We start from the raw sequence: 18,856 nt of genomic DNA on the forward strand, positions 1-18,856 counted from the left end.
TTTTTTTTTTTTTTTTTTTTTTTTTTTTTTTTTTTTTACAGAGAGGAAAGGAGAGGGATAGAAAGTTAGAAACATCGATGAGAGAGGAACATTGATCAGCTAGCTGCCTCTTGCATATCCCCTACTGGGGATGTGCCCACAACCAAGGTACATGCCCCTGACCGGAATCGAACCCGGGACCCTTGAGTCCACAGGCCAGCGCTCTGTCCATTGAGCCAAACCGTTTTTGGCGAGAGTTGCTGTCTTTGAAGGACAGATGGGAAACCCAAGGTCAGGATCACCAGACCCAACCCGGTAATCCCAGGACCACCAACACTTTGAAAACCACGCAGATGGCCCACAACAGAAAACAGAAAACACATTCCAGATGGGTTTGGATGTTAGAAACAAACAAGCAAAAAAACACAAGACAATAACAACAAAAGACTTCTATTAGGAAACAACACACAAATCAGGGACGCAGGGTGAGGCTTATCCGTTCCCACATGCCCGCAGCCTGCCCGAGCACTCCCCCGAGTCACCTGGTAGAGTACGCGCAGCTGCCTCAACATTTCACTTGTTAGGAAACAAACCATGAGCGATAAGGAAGACATAAGTGGAGTCTATGATAAAATGGAGTTTACAAGAAAATGAAAATATTTCAGACGACAACAGCGTGAAACCAAAATACCCCCCTGGAACCACAACAGCCAGGATTGCGTTGTTTTCCTTTCATCAACGACAGTGACTTAGAAGCTCACTTCCCGTGACTCGGAGGAAAGACCACTTGACAAAACGCTGAGCAAATCTGCAGTCAATTATACCTAATTGCAATCAGTGAGGGTGCAGCGGGAGACCTGACCAAATGTGTGACGCGAAATGCAAGTACTAGGGAGCAATAAACTCACAATTAAATCCCGCTCAAGGAGCCCACACTTGCTGTAAAACAATATACCCTTTCGCATAAAGGGGGTGAGGAGGGGAGGAAAAAGACCGGAACAGGGCACCAAGCATTTGTTCACTGGTTCATTCCTGAAAAACACAAACATTATCACAAGGTGAAGCTAGGGGCTAGGAAGTGAATTTCACTTTTCAAGCAAATAAATTTTCCTCCAAAAGGTAGAAATAAGACGGGAATGGTCAGACCAGAAGATGAGTAACAACACTTAATAAAAAATAAATTAAAAATCCTAGGAAGCAAGAGGAAGCGTTTGCCGAGGAAAAAGCATGCCTGTGATGATTAAACTTAAAGGAGAAACACAACGTTGCATGTGGAGCTGCTGTTCATGAGTGGCCTTGCCAGACAGGAACTGTTTCTAAACCACTCGGATTGTGTCTCATGTTTTCTAAGTCCCCTGCCCCGCAGGAAATGGGTGTAATGGACAAGCTGCCCTCACTGGGACAGCCCACTGGGCTGTTTTCTTTGTTGAGCTGGAGAAGTGTTAGAAAAGCCGTGGGATCATCGGCCAGACCACACAACCGATGATCACCAATTCCTGCAAGCTAGCTGGGAGCTGTACAGTATCAGACCCACTGGTTTAATTGGTCAATTCAAAGCAACTGACTTCCACGGCAATCTCAGTTTTCTAACCAGTTGGCCTGGTCAAGTACAAGCAGCTGGTGAGAGCCTAGGAAATTTCCACTAAGGAAAAGGCATTAATGGTGCAACTGCTGATTACAAAGTTCCTGCTCATGTCGCCCACACATTAGATCATGATGAGGTGACTACACTGAAAATAAAAGCACAACGCTGCTCTGAGCCACTTGGGGAGCTGAACTACCGTTATTTAAATAGGACAATGAAATGATTGCCGTTTCCCCCCATTGGATTTAGACAGAATAGAAGGGACCAAAAGAGGGGGAGACGAAGAGAGAAACATTGATGTGAGAAATATCGATTGGCTGTCTCCGCATGTGCCTAGACCAGTGCCAGGGATTGAGCCTGCATCCCAGATACATACCTTTGACCAGGAATCAAACCTGTGACTCTTTGGTTTGACGGCTGACACTCTAACCACTGACTGAGCTGCAAGGGCCAGGGCATGACTGCCATTTTTAATTCTGATTTTAGTATATGTGCTGCCGAAGCGAGCACTCGTTTTTAATTCTGAATGGAACCCAGAGTAGCTCACCCACTTTCTTGGTTATTGGACAAACAATACACCAATCAGATAAACCTCATTACATTCTTCCCAGTCTTGTAATAAATGACATATTAAAGAAAAATCTCTCTATAATATACTTCTGACAATAACTCAGCATTCATATTATTTAAGAACTATCTATAAGGACATATCAAATGCTAATAAAGGAAAATAATTAAATTCATATCAGCAACACCAAGGTTAATGGGCAAAGTTCTACATGTAAATGGCCTAAAGCCAGAGAAAGTCTATGAAACTTATAAAAACCTACACATTGCCGAAACCGGTTTGGCTCAGTGGATAGAGCGTCGGCCTATGGACTGAAAGGTCCCAGGTTCGATTCCAGTCAAGGGCATGTACCTTGGTTGCGGGCACATCCCCAGTAGGGGGTGTGCAGGAGGCAGCTGATTGATGATTCAGTCTCATCGATGTTTCTAACTCTCTATCCCTCTCTCTTCCTCTCTGTAAAAAATCAATAAAATATGTTAAAAAACAAATTACAAAAAACCCTACACATTGCAGCACAAAATACTAAACATTGAGTTCAAAGTCTTAAGAATGGGTAACACGGGGAAGCCCACCATTCCGTCGGGACCTAGAAAAGGCTGGGTTTACTAGCATTTGATTCTCTGTCCACGAGCCATTCACTCCAGGGACCAGATGCAGATCTTTTTTTAAAATATATTTTATTGATTTTTTACAGAGAGAAGGAGAGAGGGATAGAGAGCTAGAAACGTCGATGGGAAACGTCAACCAGCTGCCTGTTGCACACCCCCTACTGGGGACGTGCCAGCAACCAATGTACATGCCCTTGACTGGAATTGAACCTGGGACCTTTCAGTTCACAGGCCAACGCTCTACCACTGAGCCAAATCGGTTTTGGCCAGATGCAGATAATTCTTACTCCACTGCCCACATCTCCTTGCTATGTATTTTATCCCTTCCTGAGTTACGCACTTCTGTCTGAAGCTGGGTGTGCTGATCAGCGTAAGCAACATTGGGAAGCTACATCTAAATACAATTGGAGTTGTTAGATGGTATGCAGGCTCTCTTTCAAACAAAGCTACCTTTCACCTCTCAAACCCAACATCCTCACGTACAGGTAACAGTGGAGCCCTTTGCTGGCTACCACAGGGCTGAATTTAGCTGTCTGGGCGTACCAGCGGGGACAGCAATTCAGGGGTGGATCAGCCCTAGCTGGTGTGGCTCAGGGGATAGAGCGTCAGGACTAAAAGATCCCAGGTTCAATTCCGGTCAAAGGCACATGCAGGAGGCAGCCAATCAATGATTCTCTCTTATCACTGATGTGTTTTTCTCTCCCTCCCTCTCTCTGAAATCAATAAAAATATATTAAAGAAAAAGAGAAAGAAATGAGTTTGTGGATTCAGCTGGAACTCTGAAAGAGGATATTAAAAATGTCCACAATAAAATTGGAGTTAAAAAAAAAAAAAAAGTGGATCAGTGTCACTGCACAGCACATGTTGACCGACACCAAATGTCCCACTGGACTTAGTTCATCTCGACCACTTTTGAGATACCTGAGACCTTTCAAAGTTTCTCATTACCTCAGTCATTTCCATCGTATTTTGGGATTTTCACAATATACACCTTAGCAATTTAAAACTTACGTAGAAACCCCTATTTGAGGGAAATTTTCTCATCTAAATGCACAGGATGTGTCCTAGTTTGTTTGGCATAGTGGATAGAGCGTCTGCCTACAGACTGAAAGGTCCCGGGTTCAACTTTGGTTGGCGCACATACCTGAGTTGCAGGCTCAGTCCCCAATGGGGGACATGCAAGGGGGAGCCGGTCAGTGACTATCTCTCATCATTGATGCTTTTGATGTTCCTCTCTCTCTCCCTCACCCTTCCTCTCTGAAATCAATAAACATTTACTTTTTAAAAAAAAGTAAAAATAAGTACACAGGATGTGTTTTAATACTTGGAAGCAGGTTGTGTAGCAATAACAGCCTTCTCTTGGCCTCTTGTTCGATTCCTGTGACAGGCATCCGGGTCAGAGGGCATTCTGGAGAGGGGGTCAGTCTAGTAACTTCACATCTGAAGAGCCACGTCATCCTGCTGCGAGAGGATGGCCGGCACCACCGATGGAGGCCAAGTGCATGCTCTGGGCAGGTAAGCGTTCCCAACAGGAGAGGCAGGACCTGGCTCACAGCATGACAGCCCTGAGCTCAATGAAGTGCTTCAGAAATGGGTTGCATTTCATCTTCAGCCAAGTTATTGCTATGTGGGTTGCTTCCCCCACAGTTAATTTGGCTTCCAAACACGTGCACGTTATTTTAATGAGAAGCTAATTGTTACATGACCTGTAAGCTGGCTGAGTGAATCGAGCAGGGTTACAACAGGGTGACGAGGCCACGTGGCCAGTGACGGGACTGTGAGCTTGAATGTGGGAGGTGCACAGGGAGCACCAAGTGGCAGGAGGAAGAGCTTGGGAAGCAGCTCAGACCAAGTACAACCGTTTCTCTGGAGCTCCAAGGACATTTCTATGAATTGTTTGTATGAGCCAAAGCGGGACACTAGTGGCACAAGAGCCATGGGGGTGGCCCGAGTGTGGCCATCCCTCCTCTCCACCTCCTCTTCAGTCCAGGAAGGCTTCCTTTCTGCAATGCCAGGGTGGCGTCCGGGGCCAGGATGCCCCAGTGGCACACAAGAGATGATAGGCCCATCAAAACCCACCACTTTGGTGACATGATAATGTGGGAGTGGGGAAGGGAACGGGGGAGGGGGACCCGAGGGGGCTAGATACGGCACAGAAACAACTGTGGAAGACTTCACTTCCCTTTTCTGCTATTTGGAGATTCAAACCCATTTACCCAAATCACTCCCGTTCTCACTTGGGAAACATCAAACAAGCGCAGCCTGAGTCCTGGTGCGGTGCTCTCACACCCGCCAGCTTACCCAGCAGCCTGCATCCCAGGCGCTGGAAAAGGCACTCAGTCAAAGAAACACCACGCCCAGTGTTAGACCAACTTAGTGATTTTTATTGATGGGCAACAACTTGATATCCTAGGCATCACTAACTGTGTACAACTGGAGACGCAGCATTAGAGAAGAGCAGGCAGCAAAAGTAAAGAGTGGACTTAAGATCAATCGTCATCATTTTGCCCGTATTTCATTATGTGTACACAGGAGCATGAATGCAATTTGAAATCTTTTAATGGCAATAAAGTTACAATCACCCATCTATGTGACTAACACCTTAACTCCAAATGTTTGATCTGTAATGTGTACGTAAGCAGTTTCTCGTCACACAATTATTAAAATGTATTTTTTTCCTATTAGGAACCAGCAACTCATTTTTTTGTGTTTATTTCTTTTGAAGATCTGTTTCTTCTCCAATAACTGGCTCATTTTTATCATTTATCAAAAACTAAAGGGTGGGGGGAAGAAAGTGTGATGGATTAAAAAACTCATTTTTTAAGTAAAGATAAAATTCATTTTCACAAATTTACAAGTGTCATTGCTGGTGCAGAATTCATCCTACCAGAGCAATCAGACTTGGAATCAAATGCAAGTTCCTTTCCAACTCAGGAATCGGCATTATTTCAAAATTATGGATTTTTGTGTATTTTCTTAAATCAAGCGACAGTCTATTTCAACCAAGTGATTTTGATTTGGAAGTTAGAAGACACCATAAACTATGTTGTGCACAAACCCAAGGCATCTCCTTTGCATTCTAGCCCATTTTTGCAAAAGGGAGGAAGAGTCTCTCTCTAAAGAGCCACTAGAGAGAGGAAGGAAGTGAGTGAGAGCTGGTGTTCTACAAGCAGATGTGGGCACACAGCACAGGGCTGTTACAGCAGGTCCACTCGGCGGTAGTAGAGGAGGTAGGCTGTGCGGTCTGCAGCGGGCTTCACCACCTGGTACTGGTTAATCACCTTGACCATCTGGTCATCGATGCGCAGCCAGCCATTCAGACCAATCTGGAAGACGTCCGTAGTATAGTGACCGCCCGTCGCACTGCTGCCGTGATGGTAGACCACTGGAAGAGAGGCCCAGCGGGGGACCCAGTGAGACAAGCACTGCACACCAACAGCTTAAACACACCCCTGACTGCCTCCAAAAAGCTGTCTGTCTTGTGAGACACTTACCAAAATAGGCGGGAGAGAGAGAACTTAACGACACAGGCAGTTTATTCAAACACAAAGACCTAAACAATTTACAATAAAAGGGTATACACATACATCTTAACATCTTTTAAATGTTCAATACATCACAAACAATAAAACAAAATGCTGATAAAATAAGGTTGTTCCATGTGTCAGCCCTTTAGGCAAGGGTTATCAGCCAGCTGAATATTCTAAATATTTAATACTTTAGAGAGAACACTAGAAATTAGAACATGAAAGACACCCCCACAGAGCCACAGTATAAAGTAATCAACATCAGCCGAAATCGGTTTGGCTCAGTGGATAGAGCATCAGCCTGCGGACTGAAAGGTCCCAGGTTCGATTCTGGTCAAGGGCATGTACCTTAGTTGCGGGCACATCCCTAGTAGGGGGTGTGCAAGAGGCAGCTGATTGATGATTCTCTCTCATCGATGTTTCTAACTCTCTATCCCTCTCTCTTCCTCTCTGTAAAAAATCAATAAAATATATATTTTTTTAATTTAAAAAAAAAAAAATAATCAACATCTGAAAAAACACCCAGAGATCTACAAAAAGTTCATGCCCTTGATCTAGCCAAGTCCACTTCGAGACTGTTCTAAAAGAGAGTATCAGGATCTTAGACACAAATTTTATAACAATGAAAAACTGGAAGAACCTAAATACCCACTAGAAGGAATTAATGAATTATATTACAATTAGAGGCCTGGCGCACAAAATTTGTGAGGTGGGGGAGGAGATAGGAGGAGGCGGTGCTCAGTTCAGCCTGTGCCCTCAACCAGTCCAGGAGCCCTCAAGGGATGTCTGACTGCAGCAGAGGCGGGAGAGGCCCCCACCACTGCCCACACCGTGAGCCTGCTTCTGGCTGAGCACTCCTATGGGAGTGCACTGGCCACTAGGGGGCAGCTCCTGCGTTGAGCATCTGCCCCCTGGTGGTCAGTACACATCATAGCAACTAGTCGTTCTGCTGTTTGGTCAATTTGCATATTAGCTTTTTATTATAAAGGATAAGTGATTTTTCATGGAACTGATTGTGATATAGGAAAATGCTATATTACATGAAAAGATGAGAATCCTAAGTATTCTATGAAACGTCTTCTATTGTATGATGACTCACAGCATCTACCTCACCGAAGGCAACACAGAAGGAAGGATGACAAAGAAGCTAGAAAATGCTAATAAAGACAGCCAGAAGAGCAAACTCAATTGTTGCAAATAACTGTCAAAAGAGATTACAGCTTCAAGGCACAAGAGACGCAGGCTATAGAATAGAAAGAATGGGGGGAAAGGCCTAGAAGACAAGCTGGAACCACAGGGAGCTCCAGGCTCCTGGTTCTGGGACAGGGCTGTCCAGCACCCCTCTCACCCACCCCAGAGGGGGATTCCCATGACTGACTGAGAAGCATGTGACCTCAGGCCACCTTCTCACACACACCCTCAGTGCCATATGAACAGTTTGAGACTCGTAACCAGCTGGGTGACTCCGTGTCACAGCCACTCCAAGCACCATGTACTACAGGTACCACACGGCAGCAGGAAAAGGTCACATTCTCAAAGCGCCAGCCTGGCGGCTGAAACCTTCTCTTCTGTCTCAGAGACAGAAACGATCATGTCAAACAAGGTCTTATGGTCTTACGTTGGGCTCAGTTTAGAGCCAAGAGGGTATTTTGTCAAATTCTAAGCACCAAATTTCAGGTAAAACACACATTTTCAAATGATTGCCTGACTTAAAATTCTATAGCAATACCGATAGTGAAATCTATTCTTTATGTTAAGTGGCATTATGGCAAAATTATGCCTGAGTAGAAACTCTTTTATCATTGCTTTAATGGGGAATTAGTGTACAAATTTACTTACCTGCAAATAATCTATAGGTTCTATGACATTTAAAATTCTTATTTTTAACTCCTGGAGAAAGCAGCTCTGAAAAACAAAATATCAACAGCTCCAATCTATAAAAGCACTTACAGAGAGTCTCAGAGTAACAGAAGCAAAAAACTAACAAGTCTCCGCTCACAGAAATACCTGGTGGACCAGGGAAACAAAACTCTATTCCCTTATTTGCATAAAAAGTGACCCACAAAGAAAATTAGCTGTGCAGTATAGTAAAAGACATAATCAGCAATCAATCCATCAAAGAAGTATGAGTAACATACTGAAACTATTAAGCTCATGCTAGAAACCCCTTAAAAGCAGATGCTCTAAAAAGTGTGTGTGGGGGGATGCCCTCTTAACAGTCTTAGAAAACCTGGGCAGTAAAATATTTTACATGGGAGCCAGGACACAAAGCTTCAATTACACAACAGTGATATGGCTTCTCCAAAGAGGTCCGACTGCCAGCTGGAGCAGGCCAGACCCCCTCGTCCTTAAAGCACAAAGTTCCCCTTTACAGAAGCACCACTCCAATGCTGGGAAGAGTTCACCTGGAGATTACTGGCTCCTTCTCTTTTCTTAGCTCTGTCATTTCTCTTTCTAGAAAGAATCTGAGGTGGCAGCTGATATAAAAATACACGTAACGAGAAAAGCCATGCAAATAGTGTCTGTAAGAAACCACACAAGTCAGTCCAACGAGGTGGTTAATTTGGGGGCGAGGAGAGGTGCAAGAGTGGGTCACTATTGGCGTGCTGTTTCCTGAAAGCCGTGCAGACTGGGACGATGACCCAATATGTGATTCTCGGCTGGAGTTTCTTCCTTGTTCTGGTCCTCAGATGGAACCAGAAAAGCATGCTGCCTGAGAATGGAGTAGCTCACTATGGGAGGAGAGGGGGCCATAGACTGGCACAGGATCCATTTTCAGCCACAGGAAGAAAAGGGACATCCCTGGGTATAGAAGCCGAGCATAAGCACAGGCTGCCACCCACCAGTTCCTGCGTCACTGGCCCAAAAGGCAGGGCGAGTGGGTGCCGTGCTGTGGGGAGGGAAGGGAGACAAGGAAGGTGACAGGGACCCAGGGCTCTACCCAACCCGGAGACACCATCCCATCCTCTTTCCTGTTTTCCAGACACTCTGATTATTTGGAGAATCACCTCTAACTTGTGTTGCTCCTCATCAAGCTTCATTATCAGAAAACATTTTTCACCAATTCTGAAGCTTTCAAGGAAAGTTGCTTCAAGCTGCACTTATAGCAAGACAAGTCGAACTTGGTGATTTTGCCAGAATGTGCCACCGCTGCTAAGCCCAGGTTACCGATGGAAACTCGTGGCAACACACAAACTTAACAGGTATGTTATGCAACTGGGTCAGAGAAATCCCCTGTGGTCTATAGAGAACATTCCCAATTCACTAAAAAAAAAGGCCATTTAATCAGGCTGATCCACACAGTTGTTAATATGTAGTATAAGAAAAATTATTCTGCACCATTAATCTATAAATTGATACTCATTTTGATGGATAAAACCTATTTTTTTCTAATCTAGTAAGATTATATGTTTTATTTTTACATTTTTAAAAAGCCATTTTAATGAATTTGAAAAAAAGGTCTATTAAAAGTCAGGAAATTTCTTAATCTTGACCTTCTACAGAAATGCTCATGTGTCAAATGCCCACTGGTTTCCAGGAGTACTGTCACCATAAACGCTGTTGCCTTACATAGTTCTCACCTTTACTAATTTCCAAGTCCACAGGATATTCAATATTTTTTATAAGCTTCTGACATCCGCCAGTCTTCTCGTAAACAAATCGTTTCAGGTGCAGCACAAGGACAGGAGGAAGCTTTTCCAGGGTCACCCTCCGACTAATCTCGACCTGGGACACAAAGCACACAGGTCCAGAGGCCATCTGACTCCAGGCGGCAGAGGCCACGCCCCTTCCCCTCAAAGACCTTATAGTGCATGGCAGAACTTCTGGACCTTTCTGGGGTTGTGAGATCTTTTCAACACCTTAGAAAACCACTGGCATCCTTCTCAGAAAAATGCATGTATATCTGTAAACACAACTGCAGAGGATTCCTTGGGTGCCTGAGCCCATCTGTGAACTCATGCTAACAATCTTTGCTCTGTGGCACTAATGACAAATTGGCATAACTGTAAAAAAGCTAACTTAGTGGTATCTTGAGTTATATATTTATTACCTTGTTTTTTTAATAACTCTCACAGTATTGATAAAACTGAGGCTTATATGTTTCTTGAATTAGATGGTTTAACCCTAAAACTACTTATTCTAACCCTTTCATAGCTTCTAATAAATGCTTTTTATTAAATGCAACTTAATATATACTTTCACAAATCTAATGAGTGCTTATTAAAATGCAAACTCACAAACAATACTTCATTCCTTTATTGTTCTCTATATGTATAAACTCTTTAAGAAAAGATAACATGGCCACCGTGTCTTTATATTTGAGTGTTTCTGTATCTAACAGAATCTGTGACTGAATGAAAAGTATGAAACTAGGAATGATGGCTCCGTGTTCCTCACCTGAGAACTGGGAGAGCTGGAATGAAGTGTCTCTGGGATGCTTCTCAGTGTAGAGACCTGTCATTCTTACCTTAACCTTTTGTACGCCATAAGCATCTATAGATGCAATTAAATTCAAAATATCTTGGTGTGCCCTAGCTGGTTTTGCTTAGTGAATAGAGTGTTGGCTTGCGGAATGAAAGGTCCCAGGTTTGACTCCGGACAAGGGCACATGCCCGAGTTGCAGGGCTTGATCCCAGTAGGGGGCGTGCAGGAGGCAGCCAATAGGTAATTCTCTCTTATCACTGATGTTTCTGTCCCCTCTCCCTTCCTCTCTGAAATCAATAAAAATATATATTTTTTAAATGTTCTTTTAAATCATGTCGTGTGGGGATGGTTTCCATTTTGGATGCTTGGCAGTTCACTGCTAAACCTCAAGCAGTTCACTAGGTAGCTAATCTGAAATTCTTAAATGTGTTTTTGGGTTTCTAGACAAGTGGAGGCACACTTTCTTATCACTCAGCAAAAGCAGACCCCAATCACATTTTCCCATGAACCATCATCCTATGTACACACACACACACACACACACACACACACACGACCTAAAAGTATAATAAAGTTAAACTTGGGCTTTGCCAGAATGGCTCAGTTGGTTGAGTGTCATCCCCTGGACCAAAAAGTCACCAGTTCAATTCATGGTCAGGGCACATGCCCAGGCCGCAGGCTCAATCCCCAGTGCCAGCATTCAGGAGGAAGCCAACTGATGTGCCATCGATGTTTCTCTTCCTCTCCCTCTCCCTCCCCCCCCCCCCCCCCCGCCTCTAAAATCAATAAAAACATTAGAAACAAAAATTTGGTATTTTTAAAAGTTTAAAAAAAAAACCACATTACAGAAATTGTGTTATTTGCTCTTTACAGATACCACAAGTTGTCCAAAATGTCCCTTCCTCAAGTATCTGCTTTTCTGAGTATTCTCTTATCTGATAACCACATAACCATCATAACCATGGACTAGAACAGTTAGAATTGTTCTTTTTAATCTTCAAAGCTCTGCCAAAAATCCACTTCTTTCTTGAATCTTTTCTCTCAGCCAGCCACCAAGAACAAATCATCTTTCCTTAGCATTCTCTGACAATAGTCCAATAACCACCTCTATCTCAATCCGAACCTCCCATTCCACCACCTCCCCAAACTCCAAGTTTAACTGCAGCAGAAGCAACAGCGGGAACAATAGATACATCACAAAGGGCTTTCCCAAGAGCCCAGGGACTGCCTCCGCAGCAGGACGAGTAGGCGGCCCTGCACAGCTGGCTCAGAGCGCAGGAAGAGTGCCCCCGTGGCCAGGACAGTGCATCCACCTCCGGAGTCACAGCTGCCAGAGAACAAGCTGAGGAGAGCCCCACAACCAAGTCACATTCCTGCCACACAAAGCACCTCCCTGAAACAGTGCCCACTAGCTTTCTCTTCCATTAAGTCCCACCCCTAGAATCTGCTTAGCCTATTCACAAAGCCAACTGCCAAGATTCTGACACTGGCTTCCATCATTTTTAAATTTTAAGAAAAACTGCTCAGGAGAAGGAAGAATCAGAAAATATGGTGGAGAATTAGGCATAGTTTCTGCAAATCCCCAAGAGCTGGCTTCACCAATCCAATGCAGGAGACCCCAGATGCACTGAAGTCCCCAGAGGAACACATCCTACTTTTGTTCTTCACTCAGGTCACGAGTCACAAGGCAAGGCTATATCCACCTCAGCTATGTGGGGAGGTGGCATGTTTTCTACTCTGGGACGTCATTCTTCACTTTGCAGTCACCGCACACTATTATTTCAATCAAGCTTCATAGGAATACTACAAACTGTTCAAAAAAGCACTGCCCATCACTAGCCTGCACTCATTTCCCAATAGATGTGTATGAATTCACTGCCACAATTTAGGAGAATGGAGAAGACATTCTCAACTGAAGGGCTGGAAACAGGCATAAACTGGTACATCTGGGCAGCCAGGAACTAGGAAGCTCTCAAAGGGCAGAATCTACCCCTCTCTCCAGATTGAGCTGACAGGTGCACCACACTAAAGTTACAATCTGTGTCTCCACTCCTGAAGGCTGAAAGACTTTTATCTTTTCCAGATCAAATCAAAGGGCAAAAGGCACTAGAACAATCCTGGAAGATCTACAATCAAATGCAAAACAGATGTGCTATGAATCTCTTTTATGTCCTGAGTAATCTCGTGAAACTGTGCTCTATGATATCAGGAATATAAACAAGCCACCAGCCTCTGCTAGGGGTAGCACTGACTTTGTGGTCCCATGATTAGATAGCCAGAAAGTTAAATGCAACTCAGGATAAATAATCCCCAAGACTGTTCCCTTGTGCTATGTGACTCAGAGCTAAAGGAGATTGTTAGAATCAACTGTTTCAACCATTTCATCTAAAAATGTGAAAAATCTCAGTCCAAAAAAGTTAAGCAACTGATTTAAGAGGCTGAACTCAAATCCACCTGTCCTCATTCCTAATTCTGTGTTCTTTCCACCATACTCAAGTGCCTCAGTAGACAGGTTCAAGATCAACCGTGAATATACCTCTTGTTTGGTTTTTGTGGTATAACCTTGGACAGATTCTCTTGCCACCAAGCTTTCCAATGCATCCTGGACAGTACGGATCTTGTCAGACTGGATATCCAACTGCAACGTGAAAAATGGCTGCAAGGTGGCAGATTCTTTTGAACTCTGCTGGTAAACCACGGACCTAAAAATTGAAAAAACAAAAACAAAAAACTTTAAGAGACCACTCCTTCCCACTTTCTCTTAAGATTATCCAACAGGAGAAGAGGAATAAACACTGAAAATAAGATTATTCAAAATCACCTTCAGAAGACCAGCGAGAACAGAAAAGCCAAAAATATACTGAATTTAAAAATAATTCTGGCCCTAGTCAATTTGGCTTAGAGAATAGAGCGTCACCCCATGGACTGAAAGGTGCCTGGTTCGATTCTGGTCAAGGGCACCTACTGATTGCCACTTGATCCCCAGCCCTAGTCAGGTGTATGAAGGAGGCAATATGTCAATGTATCACTCCCACATCAATGTTTCTCTCCCCCTCCATTCCACTCTCTCTTAAAATCAATGAAAAAATATCCTCGGAGGAGGATTAACAACAAAAAAAATTATAATTCTTCTGATTGCCATGCCTAAGTATTTCTAGCAACTAAATCCAGCAGTTGACAATTTCCTATTGAAGGGCTCTGAAGAAAGCATATTTCACCTTCGAACTCCTTCACTTCCACTCCACATTTTATTTAATACACCAGTTAATAAATGTGACTATCTAAAATGGCCTCAAAATGCTGACACATTTCATTTTCTCAAAGTATCGCAGCCTGCGCTAATAAAAGAGAGGAAACCTCAAGGTAAACAGAATATTTTTAATGGCATTTTCCCCTATAAAAATGACTTACAAAGAAGAGGAGCAGGATGCGTATAATAAAAAACAAGTTAACATTCCAGGAAACAGGGCTACCTCCCTCAAGAAGAAGGATGCCAATTCAACCTTGTTTTCTTAGCTGGTTTCTCATTTCATTTTTCTTTTTCTAAGTTTTTCTGAGTAAAACTTGTGTGTTGGGCCCATCTGTCACTTAGCCTCAGCAAGGAAATATTCCAAGAGTTCAACAAGGGATTCTATTTCTGCAGCCTGAGTGACCTAGTTTGTAGATGGAATAAAACGGGTGTGGCTAGATATTCAGACTTCTTAGAGCAGACACATGAAGAGTGAGCTGAAAGCTTTTCTGCTTAGGGTTTGATTTTCATACCCTGCTTTCCCAACACAGTCTGAGGAAGCATGTCCACACTCGTCCCCTCCCTTGGTTCCAAAGAGTAGTGGGAAAACCACTAATTGAAGTTGGGGAAGAAATCAAGAAGTGGTCCTCTTGGTTCAAAGGGCCTAGAGTTAATCAAAAGCATCCTGGAGGGAAAGGGTGGAGAGAGATTCTTTCTGAGGGAATATATGTAAAACTTTCAACACTAAAGATTTAAAAAACAAACAAATAAAGATTCTTTCTGTGGAAACTGAAAAGCCACCAGAACAGGGGGAATTTTAGAAGAAAACCTTTCCACTTGTTTGAATAGAGAATCATACTTAACGATAGCTACTATGCAAAGAATAGTTCCTAAATTATAAGAAATAACTCCTTTCCTTTCCTTTGCCATTTTAAAAAAAGACATATCAACAATCAATTTCAACAGAAAGAACCCAGAGGCTGAGGCGAGGGACCATGACAGAGCCATTCAGGCCAAGCCAGACATGCCACAAAGTGGACTGTGGCTTTTCCCAGGGGTCATTCTCAGACGAACTCGGGAACGTGGGTATGTTGGCCAACAGTAGCCATGATTCTGACACTACACCTGGGCAAAAATATGATACTCTGTCTACACATCACCCTCTCTCCCATCCCTTAGTGAGTGCCCCAAGAAGCTAACATCAGGCTGCTGGCCCAATGGAGAGCCCAGGGCACACTCAGCCTCTTCTCACTGCTGTTCACAGGCCTGGACCCCTGCTCTCTCCTCCCAACATGGCCCAACCCAAGGAGCCATATCTGGCAAAAACAAGTTACAGCGGCAGCGATCGGAGGTTGGGCATTCCCCCGAGCACGCCTGACCACAGGCTGACACGGGAGACTCCAGAATAGAAAGGGGCCCAGGAAGTAATTAACAGCAAAGGGCACAGAAGTGACTTGTTCAAGGTCACATGGCACAACTGGCTTCTAAATCCAGTCCTCCAGCATCCCTGACTAGTTTGTGAGAAGTCAGTGCACATTTTCTGAGCTTTTCATTAGCCTGTTGAAAAGGTACTCAATCTAAGTTGTTTTAGAGCAGGGATTGAACTAAACCTATTGAATAATACCCTGTAGAGGGTATTATTTCTTGTGGATACACAACATTTGGGGCAACGGAATGCTGAGAGTCTCACTAACAAATCACCCTGGTAGGCTCTGTTGTGAGGCCTTCAGGGAGGAAATGTGCTATAATGAGAACCTTTCAGACCAGATGAGTAACTCTCCCTCATTCAACATCATGGCAGTACTCAATGGCTGAATTATATAAATAAAAGCCTTTTAGGGGGATTTGGTGAATGCATGTAAAGCAGCTGGCGTAGGAAACTGGGGTACAGGAGGTGCCAGGTACTCCAGGCGAGGTCACATGTCCTCCTCATGTACAAGCAGCTCTCCCACATTCCCTTAACTTTTTTTTCCTAATATATTTTATTGATTTTTTTTACAGAGAGGAGGAGAGAGGGATAGAGAGTTAGAAACATCGATGAGAGAGAATCATCGACCAGCTGCCTCTTGCACACCGCCTACTGGGGATGTGCCCACAACCAAGGTACATGCCCTTGACCGGAATCAAACCTGGGACCTTTCAGTCCGCAGGCTGATGTGCTATCCACTGAGCAAAACCGGTTTCGGCATTCCCTTAACTTTTAACTCACTTGGTCCAGTGCCTACAATTTCTCCAATGGGATACATAATTTCTTCTCTTCCCTTCCAACCTAGCTGTGAACAGTTGGGCTGAGGGAATGTAAATGTTGATGGAGGGGAGTTAGGAATTGGGGGGGGGGGGGGGAGCAGACAGGTTCCGTGGGTACAGCGCCCTCTACCGAAAAGCCACAATGGGTAGCATGAAAGCAGTGGCAGCTGGCAAGAGAACTTATTAGAAGTCCAAGAGGAGAGTACACTGAAGTGTAAAGGGAAACCAGCAAGTCAAAATGTCTTAGGACAAGTCTTATACCTCCCCCTTTTAGCAAAATCTCAAAACCTTGAAAAAGGCAAATACTAAAATATTCCAGAAAAACATGAACCTGATGTGTCCCCCAAAAATGCCAGTGATTGGGGTCTGAATGAAGTCCGCCTGGCGAGTGACTGAAGTCTTATTTCTGGGGCCCACTTGCTCCCATTCGTCCTCACTTCCTTCACCTGGTTCTTCCTGCTCTTCCTCATTCACTGAGTAGCTTTTGGGTCCATTGGAAATAGGAAGTTCTGGAAAACAGACAGTCTGCTTAGGATACTCTTCACAAGAACAGCAAAAACATTAAAATAAAAAAAGTTCAACATACATCACCTACAGAGATTTGTCATTTATATAGTTTTATGAACAAAATCAGGGTGTGTTCTGCATTAAGACTCTACACCAAGAACAAACACTATGGCCCGGGCAGTGTGCTCAGTGACAGAGTGTGGACCTATGCACCAGGAGGTCACAGTTCAATTCCTGATCATGGGCATTTACCTGGGTTGCAGGTTCAATTCCCAGCCCCGGCTGGACTGCATACAGGAAGCAACTAATCCATGTATCTTTCTATTTCTCCCCCACCCCTTCCTCCCACTCTCTCTCTCAAAAAATCAACGAAAAAAAACTACCCTTGGGTGAGAATTAAAAATAAAAATAATTCTTTTTTTCTTCTTTTTTAGTATATCTTCATTGATTTCAGAGAGGAAGGAAGAGGGAAAGAGAGATAGAAACATCAATAATGAGAGAGAATCATTGATTGGCTGCCTCCTGCAAGTCCCCTAATGGGGATCAAGCCCAAAACCGGGCATGTGCCCTTGACCGGAATCAAACCTGAGACCCTTCAGTCTGCAGGCTCATGCTCTATCTACTGAGCCAAACCAGCTACGGCAAAATAAATAATTCTTAAGAAAATATCCTCACACATTTTTGTTGCAAATACATATAACCTACTATCATTATTTGGTGAGAGAAGTTTCTTTAGGTTCAACATTTCCTCATGAAGTCCATTTAGAATGAAGCCCAAGTATTCCTCGGCATCTTCTTGTCGACCCTGAAAAGGGCATATGACCACATTAATTCCATCTGACTCCTATGATCACTATCTAAGACCTGCAGGGAATGTAACTACCTGCATGTTCAAACTATGCTTCCTCTTAAATTTTCAACACATTCTCATGTAAAGTATTTCCCCTCCTCCCCCAAACATTTGAGTTTTTCTTTGGACAGCTGAGATCGGGAAGGAGAGGGGAGGACGGAGAAAAGGAGAGACAGATTAAACAGGTATATCCAAATGATAGAACTAATGTTTTTTTATTATTATTATTATGCTTTTCTGTATTTATGAAATTTTCTACAATAAATATGCATTGCCTTTATAAGAAAAGTTATTTCAAAGTTGGTGTTTTGTTAAATCAAATAGGAGAACAAGAACTCGTTGTTTGGGGCCACCTCCATACACAAGCACCGGGTTTTCATTCACGCTGGGAGTCCTGAGATCAACAGCCACAAATGCCTCCTTTGGACCCAAAGGCAGCTTGGCAGGGATTAAGGAGCTGAAGCTAAAGCTGTGCTCTGCCCATGTATAAGCTGTGTGACCTTAAGCAGTGACTTCACTCTTCTCAAGCATAACAAGGAGAGAATAATCATACGCTCCTCACCGGGTTAAGTGAGTTAATATACAAAAGAACTTACAATATTTGGTGCACAGTAAATGATACGTTGGTTCTAATTATGATTATCACCAACCTCGTTAAATGAATCCAACCAACTTACTCCATAACAAGCCTAAATCTATGGAACACACCCACCCATCACAGCACTTACAAAGAGGGCAAGCCCTGAATAAGCAATAGTTAAGGCATAAAATGGAGTAAAAGGCAACCCTCCAGCGGCTACGTTAGAGGAGTCCCAAACCTTTTCAGACAGGCTCGACTTGATGACTGTCAGGAGTCTATAAATATATGTGGGTTCAAAGGCAGCTCCAGGGCGGATATCCCTCACGATTTTATCCCCAAGAGCTGCAACAGAAACAGAACATAGATGTTCATAACAAAAAGGAAGCCTAAAAATGACAAAAAGCAAAATCATCAAAACTCCCTCCCACATCCACCCAATGCTGAAAATAGCATAGGTATAGTAACATCTATTTTTAAAAAATTTTTCCTCCCAATAAGACTGAATTTATCAAATTTAGTATCTTGGGGCTGGTCACATTTCCAACAACAACAACAACAACAACAACAAGTAACTAATTTGCATTTGTATGGCTACCTAATTCTAGCAGCCTAATCTAAGAAATGCTAAATATTTGACGTGCCAGCTCTAAAAATTCAAGGTTATAATTACATTGGGAGAAATTATGTAGTTGTGGTAACTAAATGCCTAAAGTATAGAAATTTATTTTATATATATTTGATGGTCTTTCCA

At 43.4% G+C, this 18,856-nt stretch overlaps 1 protein-coding gene across 3 annotated transcripts in view; it reads right to left on the reverse strand.

Moving 5' to 3' along the window:
• Nucleotides 1–5,103: 5,103 nt before the first annotated feature.
• USP10 (ubiquitin specific peptidase 10) overlaps nucleotides 5,104–18,856 on the reverse strand; it is a 52,089-nt gene continuing 38,336 nt past the window's right edge. The window contains exons 8-14 of one of the 3 annotated variants that reach the window (XM_036440459.2): nucleotides 18,344–18,447; nucleotides 17,381–17,480; nucleotides 16,500–16,677; nucleotides 13,229–13,394; nucleotides 9,849–9,993; nucleotides 8,107–8,172; nucleotides 5,104–6,125 (exon numbers count right to left, since the gene is read on the reverse strand). In XM_036440459.2, the coding sequence (XP_036296352.1) occupies nucleotides 5,938–6,125; nucleotides 8,107–8,172; nucleotides 9,849–9,993; nucleotides 13,229–13,394; nucleotides 16,500–16,677; nucleotides 17,381–17,480; nucleotides 18,344–18,447 (947 nt within the window). In that variant the 3' untranslated portion in view covers nucleotides 5,104–5,937. The remainder of the gene's footprint in view (nucleotides 6,126–8,106; nucleotides 8,173–9,848; nucleotides 9,994–13,228; nucleotides 13,395–16,499; nucleotides 16,678–17,380; nucleotides 17,481–18,343; nucleotides 18,448–18,856) is intronic. The other 2 variants (XM_036440460.2, XM_036440462.2) reach the window with 2 other exon arrangements.

Source organism: Pipistrellus kuhlii, unplaced genomic scaffold (assembly GCF_014108245.1).
Source record: "Pipistrellus kuhlii isolate mPipKuh1 unplaced genomic scaffold, mPipKuh1.p scaffold_m20_p_17, whole genome shotgun sequence".
Taxonomy (NCBI): Eukaryota; Metazoa; Chordata; class Mammalia; order Chiroptera; family Vespertilionidae; genus Pipistrellus; species Pipistrellus kuhlii.